The sequence below is a fragment of the Scyliorhinus torazame genome, unplaced genomic scaffold (genome assembly GCF_047496885.1).
Source record: "Scyliorhinus torazame isolate Kashiwa2021f unplaced genomic scaffold, sScyTor2.1 scaffold_836, whole genome shotgun sequence".
NCBI lineage: Eukaryota > Metazoa > Chordata > Chondrichthyes > Carcharhiniformes > Scyliorhinidae > Scyliorhinus > Scyliorhinus torazame.
The window spans coordinates 47,501-62,500 of NW_027308563.1; the positions used below are offsets into that span (position 1 = coordinate 47,501).

The 15,000-nt window shown below is 43.6% G+C and overlaps 1 protein-coding gene and 2 long non-coding RNA genes across 3 annotated transcripts in view; 2 read left to right on the forward strand and 1 right to left on the reverse strand.

The window, feature by feature from the left end:
- Positions 1–8,740: 8,740 nt before the first annotated feature.
- Positions 8,741–15,000, reverse strand: part of LOC140406750 (uncharacterized) — a 23,079-nt gene continuing 16,819 nt past the window's right edge. The window contains exon 3 of the long non-coding RNA XR_011939275.1: positions 8,741–9,064. This is a non-coding gene — a long non-coding RNA (uncharacterized lncRNA). The remainder of the gene's footprint in view (positions 9,065–15,000) is intronic.
- The window catches only part of LOC140406745 (uncharacterized), a 7,148-nt gene continuing 2,911 nt past the window's right edge, over positions 10,764–15,000 (forward strand). The window contains exons 1-2 of the long non-coding RNA XR_011939272.1: positions 10,764–10,890; positions 11,292–11,361. This is a non-coding gene — a long non-coding RNA (uncharacterized lncRNA). The remainder of the gene's footprint in view (positions 10,891–11,291; positions 11,362–15,000) is intronic.
- On the forward strand, positions 11,442–13,008 carry LOC140406741 (uncharacterized). Its single transcript, XM_072494691.1, has 2 exons — positions 11,442–11,492; positions 11,799–13,008. Exon 2 carries the CDS (start codon positions 11,800–11,802, stop codon positions 13,006–13,008), a length of 1,209 nt encoding a protein of 402 aa, XP_072350792.1. The 5' UTR covers positions 11,442–11,492; position 11,799.

Here is a 15,000-nt window from a genome sequence, read left to right on the forward strand (position 1 = left end):
CCCTAACCCAAACTCCATAAAGAGTGACCTTTTTTATTAAATTTTTTTTCTCTCCCCTATTCTCTTATTCTTATATCTATCCTACAAACCTTCATATTTCTAGCCCTATCCATAATCTTCCCTGACACTATCCTCACTTTTATAAGGTTACCCTTCTGTCCAGAATCCGGAATCCTAACCCTAACCCTAACCCTAAACCTAACCCTAACCCTAACCTAAACCCTAACCTTAAACCCTAACCCTAATTTGGTGTCGTTTTACTAACCCTAACCCTAACCCTAAACCCTAACCCTAACCCCTAAACCCTAACCCCTAACCCCAAACCCTAAACCCTAACCCTAACCCCTAAACCCTAAACCCAACCCTAAACCCAACCCTAACCCTAAACCCTAACCCTAAACCCAAACCCTTAACCCTAACCCCTAAACCCTACACATTTACAATTTTAAATAATCTTTCATCCCAACCTTCTTATATAACTACAATCTAATCTTCGCTGCTCACGTACTATTTTCCAACTTGTTTTTATTTTAAATTTTTAAATATTTTCTCAGTTCCGTGAAACAAGATGACGTAAAATCCTATGCGGAAAAGAATGTTGAACGTGCGCCAGTAAAGTGGCAGACGCTTCGGCGCTGTATCCCTTATTGGGTGCAGAAAAAAAAGGGTAACCACCCATCTGTCCGTAACCCGGAATCCTAACCTTGACGAGTGCCACGTATAACATTAACTTGTTCCAAGTAGTGTCATAATACACGTTTTTTTTTTTTTTTTTTTTTTTTTTTTTTTTTTTTTTTTTTTTTTTTGATTCTTATATCTATCCTACAAATCTTCATATTCCTAGCCCTATCCATAATCTTCCCTGGCACTATCCTCACTTTTATAAGGACACCCTTCTGTCCGTAACCCGGAATCCTAACCCTAACCCCTAAACCCTAACCCCTAAACCCTAACCCTAAACCTAACCCTACCCCTCTCCTCCCCATAACCTTACAGGTTCTTTCTCCTCCCCACAACTCAACCTTACCAGACACCCCCTCCACCCCACAACTCAACCTCATAAATCCCAACTCATCCCCACAATTCAACCTCATAGGCCCCCTCTCTTCCCCATAACTCAACCTCAGTTACTTTCTCCACCCCACAATTAAACTTCGCCAGACCCCCCTTCCTCCCCACAATTCAACCTCACAGGCCCCAACTTCTCCCCACAACTCAACCTCATACGCCCCTTCTCCTCACCCATAGCTCAACCTAACAGATCCTTCCTTCTCCCCACAACTCAACCTCACCAGACCCCCCTTCCTCCTCAGAATTTAGCCTCACAACCCCCAACTCCTCCCCACAATTCAACCCCATAGGTCCCCTCTCCTCCCCACAATTCAACCTCGCGCGATCTTTCTCTTCCCCACAACTCAACCGAACCAGACCCCCCTTCCTCCCCACAACTCAACCTCATAGGCCCTAACTCCTCCCCATAACTAAACCTCACAGGTCCTTCCTCCTTCTGACAACTCAACCTCACCAGACCACCCCTTCCTCCCTACAACCCAACCCCATAGACCCCAAATCCTCCCCACAACTCTATCTCATAGGTCCTTTCTCTTCCCCACAACCCAACCTCACCAGACCACCTTCCTCCCTACAACTTAACCTCACAAGCCCCAACTCCTCTCCACAACTCAACCTCATAAGTCCCCTCTCCTCCCATAACTCAACCTCACAGATCCGTTCTCCTACCCACAACTCAATCTCACCAGACCCCCCTTCCTGCCCACAACTCAACCTCACAGGCCCCAATTCTTCCCCACAACCCAACATTATAGGTCCCCTCTCCTCCCCACAACTCAACCTCACAGGTCCTTTCTCCTCCCCACAACTTAACCTCACCAGACCCCCCTTCCTCCCCACAACTCAACCTCATAAGTCCTTTCTCCTCCCCACAACTCAACCTCATAGGCCCCCCTTCCTCCCCACAACTCAACCTTACAGGCCCCAACTCCTTCCCACAACTCAACCCCATGGATCCCCTCTCCTTTCCACAATTTAACCTCACAGGTCCTTTCTCCTACCGACAACTCAACCTCACCAGACCCCCCTTCCTCCCCACAACTTAAACTTACACGCCCCTACTTCTCTCCACAACTAAATCTCATAGGTCACCTCTCCTTCCCATAACTCAACCTCACAGGTCCTTTCTCCTTCCCACAACTCAACCTCACCAGACCCTCCTTCCTCCTCACAACTCAACCTCGCAGACCATAACTGCTCCCCATAACTCAACCTCATGAATCCCCTCTTCTTCCCACAACTCAACCTCACAGGTCCTTCCTCCTCCTTATAACCCAACCTCACCAGTTTATTTATTTTTTTTCCCCCCACAACTTAACCTCATACACCACAACTCCTCCCCACAACTCAACCTTAGGTATTCTCCTCTCCTCCCCACAACTCAACCTCATAGATCCTTTCCCCTCCCCACAACTCAACCACACCAGACCCCCCTTCCTCCCCATAACTCAACCTCACAGGACCGAACTCCTACCCACAACTTAACCTCATAGGTCCCTTCTCCTCCCCACAACTCAACCTCACAGGTCCTTTCTCCTCCTTACAACTTAATCTCACCGGACCCCCCTTCCTCCCCACAACTCAATTTCATAGACCCCAACTCCTCACCACAACTCAACCCCATACGTCCCCGCTCCTCCCCACAACTCAATCTCACAGGTCTTTTCTCCTCCCCACAACTTAACCTTACCAGACCCCCCTTCCTTTCCACAACTTAACCTCATAGATCACCTCTCCTCCCCACAACTCAACCTCACAGGTCTTTTCTCCTCCCCACGAATCAACCTCACCAGATCCCCCTTCCTCCCCAAAACTCAACCTCACAAGTCCTTTTTGCTCCCCACAACTCAACCTCATAGGCTCCCTTTCCTCCCCACAACTCAACCTCACAGTTCCTTTCTCCTCCCCACAACTCAACCGTACCAGACCCCCCTTCCTCCCCACAACTCAACCTCACAGGTCCTAACTCCTCCCCACAAATTAACCTCATAAATCCCCTCTCTTCCCCACAACTCAACCTCACAGGCCCTTTCTCCTCCCCTCAGCTCAACCGCACCATACCCCCCTTCCTCCCCACAACTCAACCGCACCCGACCCCCTTTTCCTTCCCACATCTCAACCTCACAGGCCCCAACTCCTCCCCACAACTCAACCTGACAGGTCCTTTCTCTTCCCCACAACTCAACCTCATAGGTCCTTCTCCTCCCCACAATTCAACCGTACCAGACCCCCCTTCCTCCCCACAACTCAACCTCACAGGCCCCAACTCCTCTCCACAACTCAACTTCATAAGTCCCCTCTCCTCCCACAACTCAACCTCACAGATCCTTTCTTCTCCACACAACTCAACCTCGCCAGACCTCCCTTCTTCCCCATTACTCAACCTCACAGACCCCAACTCCTCCCCACAACTCAACCTCACAGTCCCCCTCTCCTCCCCATAACTCAACCTCACAAGTCCTTTCTCCTCCCCACAACTCAACCTCACCAGACCCCCCCTTCCTCCCCACAACTCAACCTCACAGGCCCCAACTCTTCCCCACAACTCAACCTTATAGGTCCCCTCTCTTCCCCACAATTCGACCTCACAGGTCCTTTCTTCTCCCCACAACCCAACCTCACTAGACGCCTCTTCCTCCCCACAACTCAACCTCACAGGTCCCAACTCCTCTCCACAACTCAATCTCAGAGGTCCCCTCTCCTCTCCACAACTAAACCTGATAGATTACCTCTCCTTCCCACAACTTAACCTCACAGGTCCTCTCTCCTCCCCACATACTCAACCTCACCAGACCCCCCTTCTTCCCCATAACTCAACCTCATAGGCCCCAACTCCCCCCCACAACTCAACCTCATAGATTCCCTCTCGTCCCCACAACTCAACCTCACAAGTCCTTTCTCCTTCCTACAACTCAATGCTCACCCGACCCTCCTTCCTCCCCACAACTCAACCTCATAGTTCCCCTCTCCTCCCCACAACTCAACTTCACAGGTCCTTTCTTTTCCCCCCCCCCCCACAACTCAACCTCACCAAACCCCCTTTCTCCCCACAACTCAACCTCACAGGTCCTTTCTCCTACCCACAACTCAAACTCACCAGACCCCCTTTCTCCCCACGACTCAATCTCACAAGCCCCAATTCCTCCCCACAACTCAAACTTATAGATTCCCTCTCCTCCCCACAACTGAACCTCACAAGTCCTTTCTCCTCCCCACAACTCAACCTCACCAGACCCTCCTTCCTCCCCACAATTCAACCTCGCAGGCCATAACTGCTCCCCATAACTCAACCTCATAGATCCCCTCTTCTTCCCACAACTCAACCTCACAGGTCCTTTCTCCTCCCTATAACCCAATCTCACCAGTTTATTTTTTTTCCCCCCACAACTCAACTTCATAGACCACAACTCCTCCCCACAACTCAACCTCAGGGATTCCCCTCTCCTCCCCATAACTCAACCTCATGGATCCTTTCTCCTCCCCACAACTCCACTGCATCAGAACCCCCTTTCCTCCCCATAACTCAACCTCACAGGACCCAACTCCTCCCCACAACTCAACTTCATAGGTCCTCTCTCCTCCCCACAACTCAACCTCATAGGTCTTTCTTCCTCCCCACAATCTTAACCTCACCAGACCCCCCTTCCTCCCCACAACACATACCTTACAGGCCCCAACTCCTCTCCACAACTAAATTTCATAGGCCACCTCTCCTTCCCACAACTCAACCTCACAGGTCCTCTCTCCTCCCCACAACTCAACTTTACCAGATCCCCCTTCTTCCCCACAACTCAACCTCACTGGTCCTAACTCCTCCCCACAAATTAACCTCATGAATCCCCCCCTCCTCCCCACAACTCAACCTCATAAGTCCTTTCTCCTCCCCACAACCCAACCTCACCAGACCCCCCTTCCTCCCCACAACTCAACCTCACTGGTCCTAACTCCTCCCCACAAATTAACCTCATAAATCCCCTCTCTTCCCCACAACTCAAACTCACGGGCCCTTTCTCCTCGCCTTAACTCAACCGCACCACACCCCCCTTCCTCCCCACAACTCAACCTCACCCGACCCCCTTTCCTCCCCACATCTCAACTTCACAGGCCCCAACTCCTCCCCACAACTCAACCTCACAGTTCCTTTCTCTTCCCCACAACTCAACCTCATAGGTCCTTTCTCCTCCCCACAATTCAACCGCACCAGATCCCCCTTCCTCCCCACAACTCAACCTCACAGGCCCCAACTCCCCTCCACAACTCAACTTCATAAATCCCCTCTCCTCCCACAACTTAACCTCACAAGTCATTTCTCTTCCCCACAACTCAACCTCACCAGAGCCCCCTCCCCTACAACTCAATCTCACAGGTCCTTTCTCCTCCCCACAACTTAACCTTACCAGACCCCCCTTCCTCCCCACAATTCAACCTCACAGACCCCAACTTCTCCCCACAACTCAACCTCATAAGTCCTCTCTCCTCCCCACAACTCAACCTCATAGGTCCTTTCTCCTCCCCACAATTCAACCGCACCAGATCCCCCTTCCTCCCCACAACTCAACCTTACAGGCCCCAACCCTTCCCCACAACTCAACCTTATAGGTCCCCTCTCCTCCCCACAATTCGACCTCATAGGTCCTTTCTCCTCCCCACAACCCAACCTCACTAGACCCCTCTTCCTCCCCACAACTCAACCTCACAGGTCCCAACTCCTCTCCACAACTCAATCTCAGAGGTCCCCTCTCCTCTCCACAACTAAACCTGATAGATCACCTCTCCTTCCCACAACTTAACCTCACAGGTCCTCTCTCCTCCCTACATACTCAACCTCACCAGACCCCACTTCTTCCCCATAATTCAACCTCATCGGCCCCAGCTCCCCCCCACAACTCAACCTCATAGATTCCCTCTCGTCCCCACAACTCAACCTCACAAGTCCTTTCTCCTTCCTACAACTCAAGTTCACCCGACCCCCCTTCCTCACCACAACTCAACCTCATAGTTCCCCTCTCCTCCCCACAACTTAACTTCACAGGTCCTTTCTCCCCCCCACAACTCAACCTCACCAGACCCCCTTTCTCCCCACAACTCAACCTCACAGGTCCTTTCTTCCTCCACACAACTTAACCTCACCAGACCCCCCTTCCTCCCCACAACACATACCTCACAGGCCCCAATTTTCCCCCCCACAATTTAACCTCATAGGTCCTTTCTCTTCCCCACAACTCAACCTTACCAGACCCCCTTCCTCCCCACAAATCAATCTCACAGGCCCCAACTCCTCCTGATAACTCAACCTCATAGGTCCCCTCTCCTCCCCACAACTCAACCTCACAGTTCCTTTCTCCTCCCCACAATTCAACCTTACTAGACCCCCCCTTCCTCCCTACAACTTAACCTCACAGGCCCCAACTCCTCCCCACAACTCAACCTCATAGGTCCCCTCTTCTCCCACAACTTAACCTCAAGTCCTTTCTCCTCCCCACAACTTATACCACACCAGACCCCCCTTCCTCCCCACAACTCAACCTCATAGACCCCAACTCCTCCCCACAACTCAACCTCATAGGTCCCCTTTCCTCCCCACAATTCAACCTCATACATCCCTTCTCCTCCCCACAACTTATACCACACCAGACCCCCCTTCCTCCCCAAAACTCAACCTCACAGGCCCCAACTCCTCCCCACAACTTAACCTCATAGACACCCTCTCCTCCCACTATTTAACCTCACAGATCCTTTCTCCTCCACATAACTCGACCTCACCGGAGCCCCCCCTTTTTTTCCCACAACTCAACCTTATAGACCCCAACTCCTCCCCACAATTCAACATCATAGATGCACTCTCCTCTCCACAATTCAAACTCAAGGGTCCTTTCTCCTCCCCACAACTCATCCTCACAAAACCACCCTTCCTTCCCACAACTTAACCTTACAGGCCCCAACTCCTCCACACAACTCAACCTCATAGGCCCCAACTCCCCACCACAACTCAACCTCATAGGTCCCCTCTCTTCCCCAGAACTCAACCTCACAAGTCCTTTCTCCTCCCCACAACTTAACCTCACCAGATCCCCTTTCCTCCCCACAACTCAACCTTACAGGCCCCAACTCCTCCACACAACTCAACCTCATAGGCCCCAACTCCTCACCACAACTCAACCTCATAGGTCCCCTCTCTTCCCCAGAACTCAACCTCACAAGTCCTTTCTCCTCCCCACAACTTAACCTCACCAGATCCCCTTTCCTTCCCACAACTCAACCTTACAGGCCCCAACTCCTCCACACAACTCAACCTCATAGGCCCCAACTCCTCACCACAACTCAACCTCATACGTCCCCTCTCTTCCCCAGAACTCAACCTCACAAGTCCTTTCTCCTCCCCACAACTTAACCTCACCAGACCCCCCTTCCTTCCCACAACTCAACCTCACAGGCCCCAACTACTCACCACAACTCAACCTCATAGGTCCACTCTCCTCCCTACAATTCAACCTCACAAGCCCTTTCTCCTCCCCACAACTTAACCTCACCAGACCCCCCTTCCTCCCCACAACTCAACCCCACAGGCTCCAACTCCTACCCACAACTCAACCTCATAGGTCCTCTCTCTTCCCCAGAACTCAAACTCGCAAGTCCTTTCTCCTCCCCACAACTTAACCTCACCAGACCTCACAGACCCCAACTCCTCCCCACATCTCAATCTCATAGATCCCCCCTCCTCCCCACAACTCAACCTCACAGGTTCATTCTCCTCCCTACAACTCAACCTTACTAGACTCCCCTTCCTCCCCACAACTCACCTCACAGGCCCAAACCCCTCCCCACAACTCAACCTCATAGTTCCCCTTTCCTCCCCACAACTCAACCTCACAGGTCCTTTCTTCTCCCCACAACTCAACCTCACAGGTCCTTTCTTCTCCCCACAACTCAACCTCACCATACTCCCCTTCCTCCCCACAACTTAACCTCAACTACTCCCCTTCCTCCCCACAACTCAACCTCATAGATCCCCTCTCCTTCCCACAACTCAACCTCACAGGTCCTTTCTCCTCCCTACAACTTAACCTCACATACCCCCTCTTCTCCCCACAACTCAATTTCACAGACCCCCCTTCCTATCCACAACTTAACTACACAGACCCCCCCTCCTCCCCACAACTTAACCTTATAGGACTCCCCTTTTCCCCACAACTCAACCTTACAGGCCCCCCTTCCTTCCCACAATTCAACCTCACAAGATCCCCCTCCTCCCTACAACTTAATCTCACAGACCCTCCCCCTCCTCCCCACAACTCAACTTTACAGAACCCCCCCCCTCCCCATATTTTAATCTTATAGGGCCCCCCTTCTCCCCACGACTTAATCTCACAAGCCCCCTTCCTCCCCACAACTCAACCTCACAGACCCCCCTCCTCCCTACAACCCCCCCTCTCCACAACTCAACCTCACAGTTCCCCTTCCTCCCCACAACACAACCTCATAAGCCCCTCTTCTCCCCACAACTCAACCTCACAGACCTTTTTCCTCCCCACACCTCAACCTCACAAACCCCCCCCCCTCCTCCCCACAACTCAACCTCATAGGCCTCCCTCCTCCCCACAACTCAACCTCACAGGCCCCTTTTCTCTCCCCCACATACCCCCTCATTCACAAACAGCCTACCCCTCCACAAACCCTGTTCCCCACTAAACCGTTTGCCCCCCTACATAAATCATGAAGCTTTAAACCCTGTTTAAATAAAATGATAACTATTCCCAGTTAGTTACATTAGGCAAGTTTTTAATAATTAGAAAATGATCTTTCTCCCTCACATATTTCTGATAATATTCCACCCTTTAATAAGCACAACCACCTCTAACAGATTGTATAAGTGCACATATTATTCAGTTTATGTGTATAATAATATCAAGACACACTTACACAATCCAAAGGACCTTGCTTTTCTCGAATCTTCCTAGTCCAGAATTATACGGGTCCACATACTGTACGGAACCTACAAAAAAATACACATTTCCATAAAGGACAAATATTTTCTGGAAAAACATTGGTTTATATTGTTAACCAAGTTTTTCTTCCCCCCATTACCCCTATATTATCCATTAACACTTCATCCTTGATTGACATAGTCCTGTCCTTAAAAAAAACCCTTGTCCTAACCATAGAAGCCCCTTCCCTCATCTGGGAACTCCTCCTACAGTAGAAACTTCCCTCATCCAACCTTCTCCCTCTACTCCAGCCCGGTCCAAAGCTTACCCATCACTCAAACCTAGTATGCACCCTCCACCCCAACCTTCCCATCCCCTCTACCAAAAGTAAAACCCCTCATTTTGCTTACAACCCCCACCTCGAAACTCCTATAAAAAACTTTGCAAAAAAACCCACCACGACCCACCCCAACAACCAATCACATCCCCCAGTTCTCTCCATAAAACTCCTTTCCATACAAACCCCAGATTTTTTTAAAAAAAACTTTCCCCAAATAATATTTCTCCCTTCCCCTTTAAATATTCATACCATGAAAGGACTAAGATTTATAAAAAATGTTTTTAAAAAAAGAATAATAGCTCATAAGGACCAATTCACTGACTTTTTTCTCATAATTACTACTACAGGTCTTAACTGACGGTTTTTAAACTGACTGCAACACAGACACACATACCTGCTTTTCCCGTTTCACCAGTCACGCTGCGCACCCGACATAAATCCTCCGATATAAAATCTTTCAAACTAATTTTTCATAACGCAGTTCAGTATATAATTGATAGACACTATCCCCCTTTGTTTTATCTTCATAAAGTATAATTAATAAATCCAAAGATCTTCCATAAAACGAAGGTTTTGTTTTAAAAAAATAAACCCGATCCGCCATTTTAACTCCAGCCGAATATAAATTTTCCAGTAAATATACGTCCTAACAGCTTTGTTACTAACCTCGAGTCACGAACAAAGTTGACAGACAAAAGACCTTACCATTCTGTCTTCTCACAACACAAATTACTTCATTAATAACTCGGACTATTATCGGCGATTTCAGCGGCCGCTGGCCACCCGCCATCTTGGTAAAGACAGTTTAAACCGGCAGCCGAGCTTTCCAAGTTCCTGTCACTGCCCATTAAAATCTTTACTAACACACTTTTCTTTAAACACACTTTCCTCAATTACATTCAAAAACTTAAACATTTCTTTACGGAACTCAACCCGCCAAATTATTCTTTTTAATATAAAAAAATATAAATTCCCAATTAAACTACACGAATTAGTTATATATAACGAATCAATGATCAGATATTAAAAAATCAAACCAATTTCTTGTTCGTTTTTAACATTTCATAAAGGATCTTAGGCTATTAGCATTTTTTTGTTAATATAGATAGGATTAAAATTTATTACATAAATATGTGCTGAAGATGGAGAGTGGGATATCGATGAGATGTGTGATTTGATATGATTTCCTTTGGCCAATACGTTTACCAAATTAAATCACATGTTAACCAACATTCATTTTGATGGTTTACAAGACAGTTTAAATGACAATCAAAGGAGATCAAAAAGATAAAAAGCATTTTAAAATAATTAATAGCTCCATATTAATATTACAAAATGTACAATTCCTAATTTAAATATGCTAATTCTTTCAGGTATGTTGACGTTTATGACATCACAGTTTTTTTTTTAAAAAAAACGGTTTTATGCAGCTGTTACTGGCTGACAGTTGGTCAGAAGCTTCCAGACTCACTCCGGAGTAGGTTGCTTCACCAAATCCTCCATATTTCTACTACGTTTCAGAGAACATTTCTACTATTTTTGATTAATTCTGAGGTAAAACCATTTCAATAATTAATTACCTTTACCTAGTTAAAACTTTTTTTAAAAAAATCTTTTAAATAAGGATTTTTTTAATGGAATTTTTTTAATTTTTTTAAAAAAAAGTAAGATTTTTGATTTGGAAATTTGTGCTACACATTTAGTGAGAGGAAGGCTCTTAGTGGACGAAAAACAGTCCCCTGATGAGCAGTAATGTCTGCGAAACATGTCGGGACCATTGTTTGCCTACAAAATAGGTTTTAGTAGCCCACATAAAGATCTGTACTCTCTACTTCGATGCAGATAGCACAAAATTTTTTTAAAAAGTGGTTTTTCACAAAAAATTTTTCCTCATTTTTTAATAAAAAAGAAATAATTTTTTCAAAAATCTTTAACATTTTGTAATATCTACAAAGGAAGATTCCCATCGTGACATAGCAGAGGGCTAGTCCATCAACCAGTTCGTTTCTCTACACAACTCTCCAGGTAGCATTTTTTAATACAAATATTTTTAATAAAAGTAAATATAAAGTCTAACAAGGAATGATTCCTTCCACTAGATAGTCCACTATTAGACTACATTCAAATTTCAAAAATCTCAGCAAAACCACTCTCAGGTATGTTATAATTTGGGAATAATTCCCAAAAACTTTAAGGCTATTTTCCAGTCTCGCGCCTGGTCGATCTCGTGCTCTCTATCTTTATCACATTAACGTAGTTTGATATACAATAATAATTAAATTAATATAGATACAACAATTTTAAATGGTTTGTATTTTAGGTTACATTTATTCGGTTTTTCCTCAAAAAAAAAAAAAAAAAAAAAAAAAAAAAAAAAAAAAATTTCATCGATAACTAATGTTACTTACATATAAAGTATTTAAAATTATATAAGAAATTAACTCTTTCTGTTTTATTTTAAGGATGAATACCACCATCCTTTTCACTGAAGAAAATTTCGATTTACCAGCAACCAAAATAATGTACAAAATGCTGCAATATATGCATCACCTGACGTTAACAGAAGGGAACATCCCCAAATATATAAAAAAAGTATCCAATACATTAATCAATTCAATTCGACCCATAGGAGTTACCCCGCAAATTAGCTCAAAATTAATAATAAATGCAAATAATTGGGCTCAAACTACCCAAACAATTGTTATAGACCATTATAAAACACACCTAAAAAAATTACTTAACAAATTAGAAAAAGATTTTGGGAAGGAGCGGCCACAAGAGGCATTTGATATGGCAAAAAGGTGGTATAACAAAAATTTCAGACAAAATGCAAGATTCGAGATTATTGAAAAAACTCATAACTACATTTTTAATTCGAATATTAACATTTCACCTATAGACACAAAGGTAATTGACCCTCCGGAAACACAAGACATAAATTCGGATTTCGAATATGCAGCACTAAGTCACAATGACAATTTTACACCTATACCACAAATCCCAACTTATACCACACACTTCGATCTACTAACAACCCCAGTCCAGTCACAATCAAGTGACGACGTAACTGACAGTCCAATTATAAAAATAACCGACGTTAGACACATACCAAATAAAATTTTACCCACTACCACGAATGACGAGACCAAATATATTATATTACAACACCCCCATACATTTTACAAAAATAAAAAATGGTTCTTAATACCAAAAAAGTCTGCTCTAATTATAGGTGACTCCAATCTATCCACTATTAAAAATTGCCCCAACCCCAATATTCAATTGGACAGTTTCCCACGCGCAAAATTCATCCACATTACCTCCGTTTTACATAAATTAAAATCCTGTCCCATAATAAATACAATAATATTTTCCATAGGTATTTTCAACCGTACACAAACATCTACCACTGCTATTAAACAATTACAAATCCTATTAAAAATAGCCGCACAAAAATTCCCCAGAACTAAAATTTTCATCACAGAAATCAATTTTAGCCGCAAACTTCCAGAAAAACAAATCCGAACAATTGTCACTTTAAATGACTTTATTAGAAATAAATGTTATATCCCAAGCATATCAAATAAAGTTTTTACTGTTTCACACAATAATATAACCTGGACAGACGACACAGCCATGGCCATTCTTCACAATTGGTTACAATATATTTGAGGAAAAAAAAAAAAAAAAAAAAAAAAAAAATTAAATTACCCTAACTATACTTTAAAACTAACTATCGTCCATTTCTACCACCTTTTAGACATATACTGCAGTATCCATTTCTCCCCAAAAAACCTAGCTACTTTATATAGTAGTCTTAGGTAACAAACGGAGAATAAGAGTATCAAAAGTTTTTTTTCTTATGTAAACATTAAAATATGTATTGATATGTATATTATATTTGGTTTCCGTAAATATAAATGTTTATTGATAATTTAGTAAAAGTGTGAATAAAAATAATTATTTTTCCTAAAATATTTTATTAAAAATTGTCCAAGATTCTTAACTGTCATGTACTTGTACTTTCCTAATTATAAGTATATCTAACTTAAATATTTAATTTACAAAAAAAACATTTCTTTTCAAGGTAACCTGGATGTGGCGGTCATCACAAAATGAACAACAATACAATGAATCCCATTTATATCCGGACAAATACATTCATCCCAACCGTTAAAATAATTTTTAAAATGTTACAAAGTATGCACCAATTATCTATTCTTGAAGAGGACACCCCTACACACATTGTACAATTATCAAAGTCACTAATAGACTCAATAAAACCAGCAGGGTTAACTACTACAACAACAAATAGATTAACAATCAATGCAAACAATTGGGTTTATAACACTAAAGTTTTATTAATTCAACATTATAAAACAAACCTGAAAACATTATTTAATAAATTACAAAAAATTATCGATATAAATAGATGCGAGGAAGCTTTTTCAAAAGCTGTACAATGGCACAAAACAAAAGTTAAGAATAAATTCAGAACTAAAACAATCCAAAAAACAAAAGAATATATCTTGAACTTACAAAAGGTCTTAACATTGAAAGGATTAAAAACGACTACTTCTACAAAACAACAACAGGACAATCAACAAATTGCAGGATCACTTTCCGAACATACAGACATCTCAACACCAATAACATTACACAAAAAACAGCAAATACAAACACAAACAGTGCCAAGTACTTCTAAGAATTTAATTATGGAACACATAGTTTCATCCCCGTCATCTACACCGACATGTTCGAGTTTTCTAGGTCTTTTAAAAGCCCCTATCCAATCACTTACTTGGTCCTACAGAGCTGTTAGCCCAGAGATGGATAGACACAACCCTACACAGTCATTACAGACACACTCATCATCACCGGACACAACATTCCCCATGATACAAAAAGTAACTACAATATCTATGATACAACATCTTCACACAAATGACAAGAATGAAGATTGGCCATTTTTGCCACAAAAATCTACATTAATAATAGGAGATTCCAACCTCATGAAAATTAAACATTGTCCGGATCCAAACATACAATTCGACTGTTTTCCTGGAGCAAAATTTTCCCACATCAGTACTGTTCTAAACAAATTACAACCCTCTTCGAAAATACAAAAAGTGGTGTTATCAATTGGTATTGATAACCGCACACAAAAACCTTCCACTGCGATTAAACAACTCGAGATCCTATTGAATACTACAAAACAAAAATTCCCTAAAGCAGAGATTTTTATAGTTGAACTCAATTATAGTGCAAATCTCCCACAAGAACAGAAGAGGACCATCACAGCCTTGAACCAATACATTAACCAGCATTCTTTCATCCCAGCAATTCCGAATAGGTTTTTCCAGGTCCAGTTAGGTAACATTCATTGGACGGACGAAACAGCTATAGCTATACTAAATAATTGGTTAACACACTTACATGGCAATAAAACGAGCCTACAAGAAGAACCACTCAATCTTAACAATACAATAGTTAACATATCAAGTACATTCAAACTTACCATGATACAAGAAAAAATTTTAAACAAAGGATTAACGTTTGTCCCAGTACAAAAGCCAGATAATACACAAATTCAAATAGATCTTGAAAGCTTTTTCAGAAGAATTAAAATCCTCAGTTTTTTTGAATATGCAACATCAGATGACA

Excerpts from the sequence above, each read along its gene's own strand:
- LOC140406741 (XM_072494691.1), top strand. The coding sequence starts at position 11,800 with ATGAATACCACCATCCTTTTCACTGAAGAAAATTTCGATTTACCAGCA.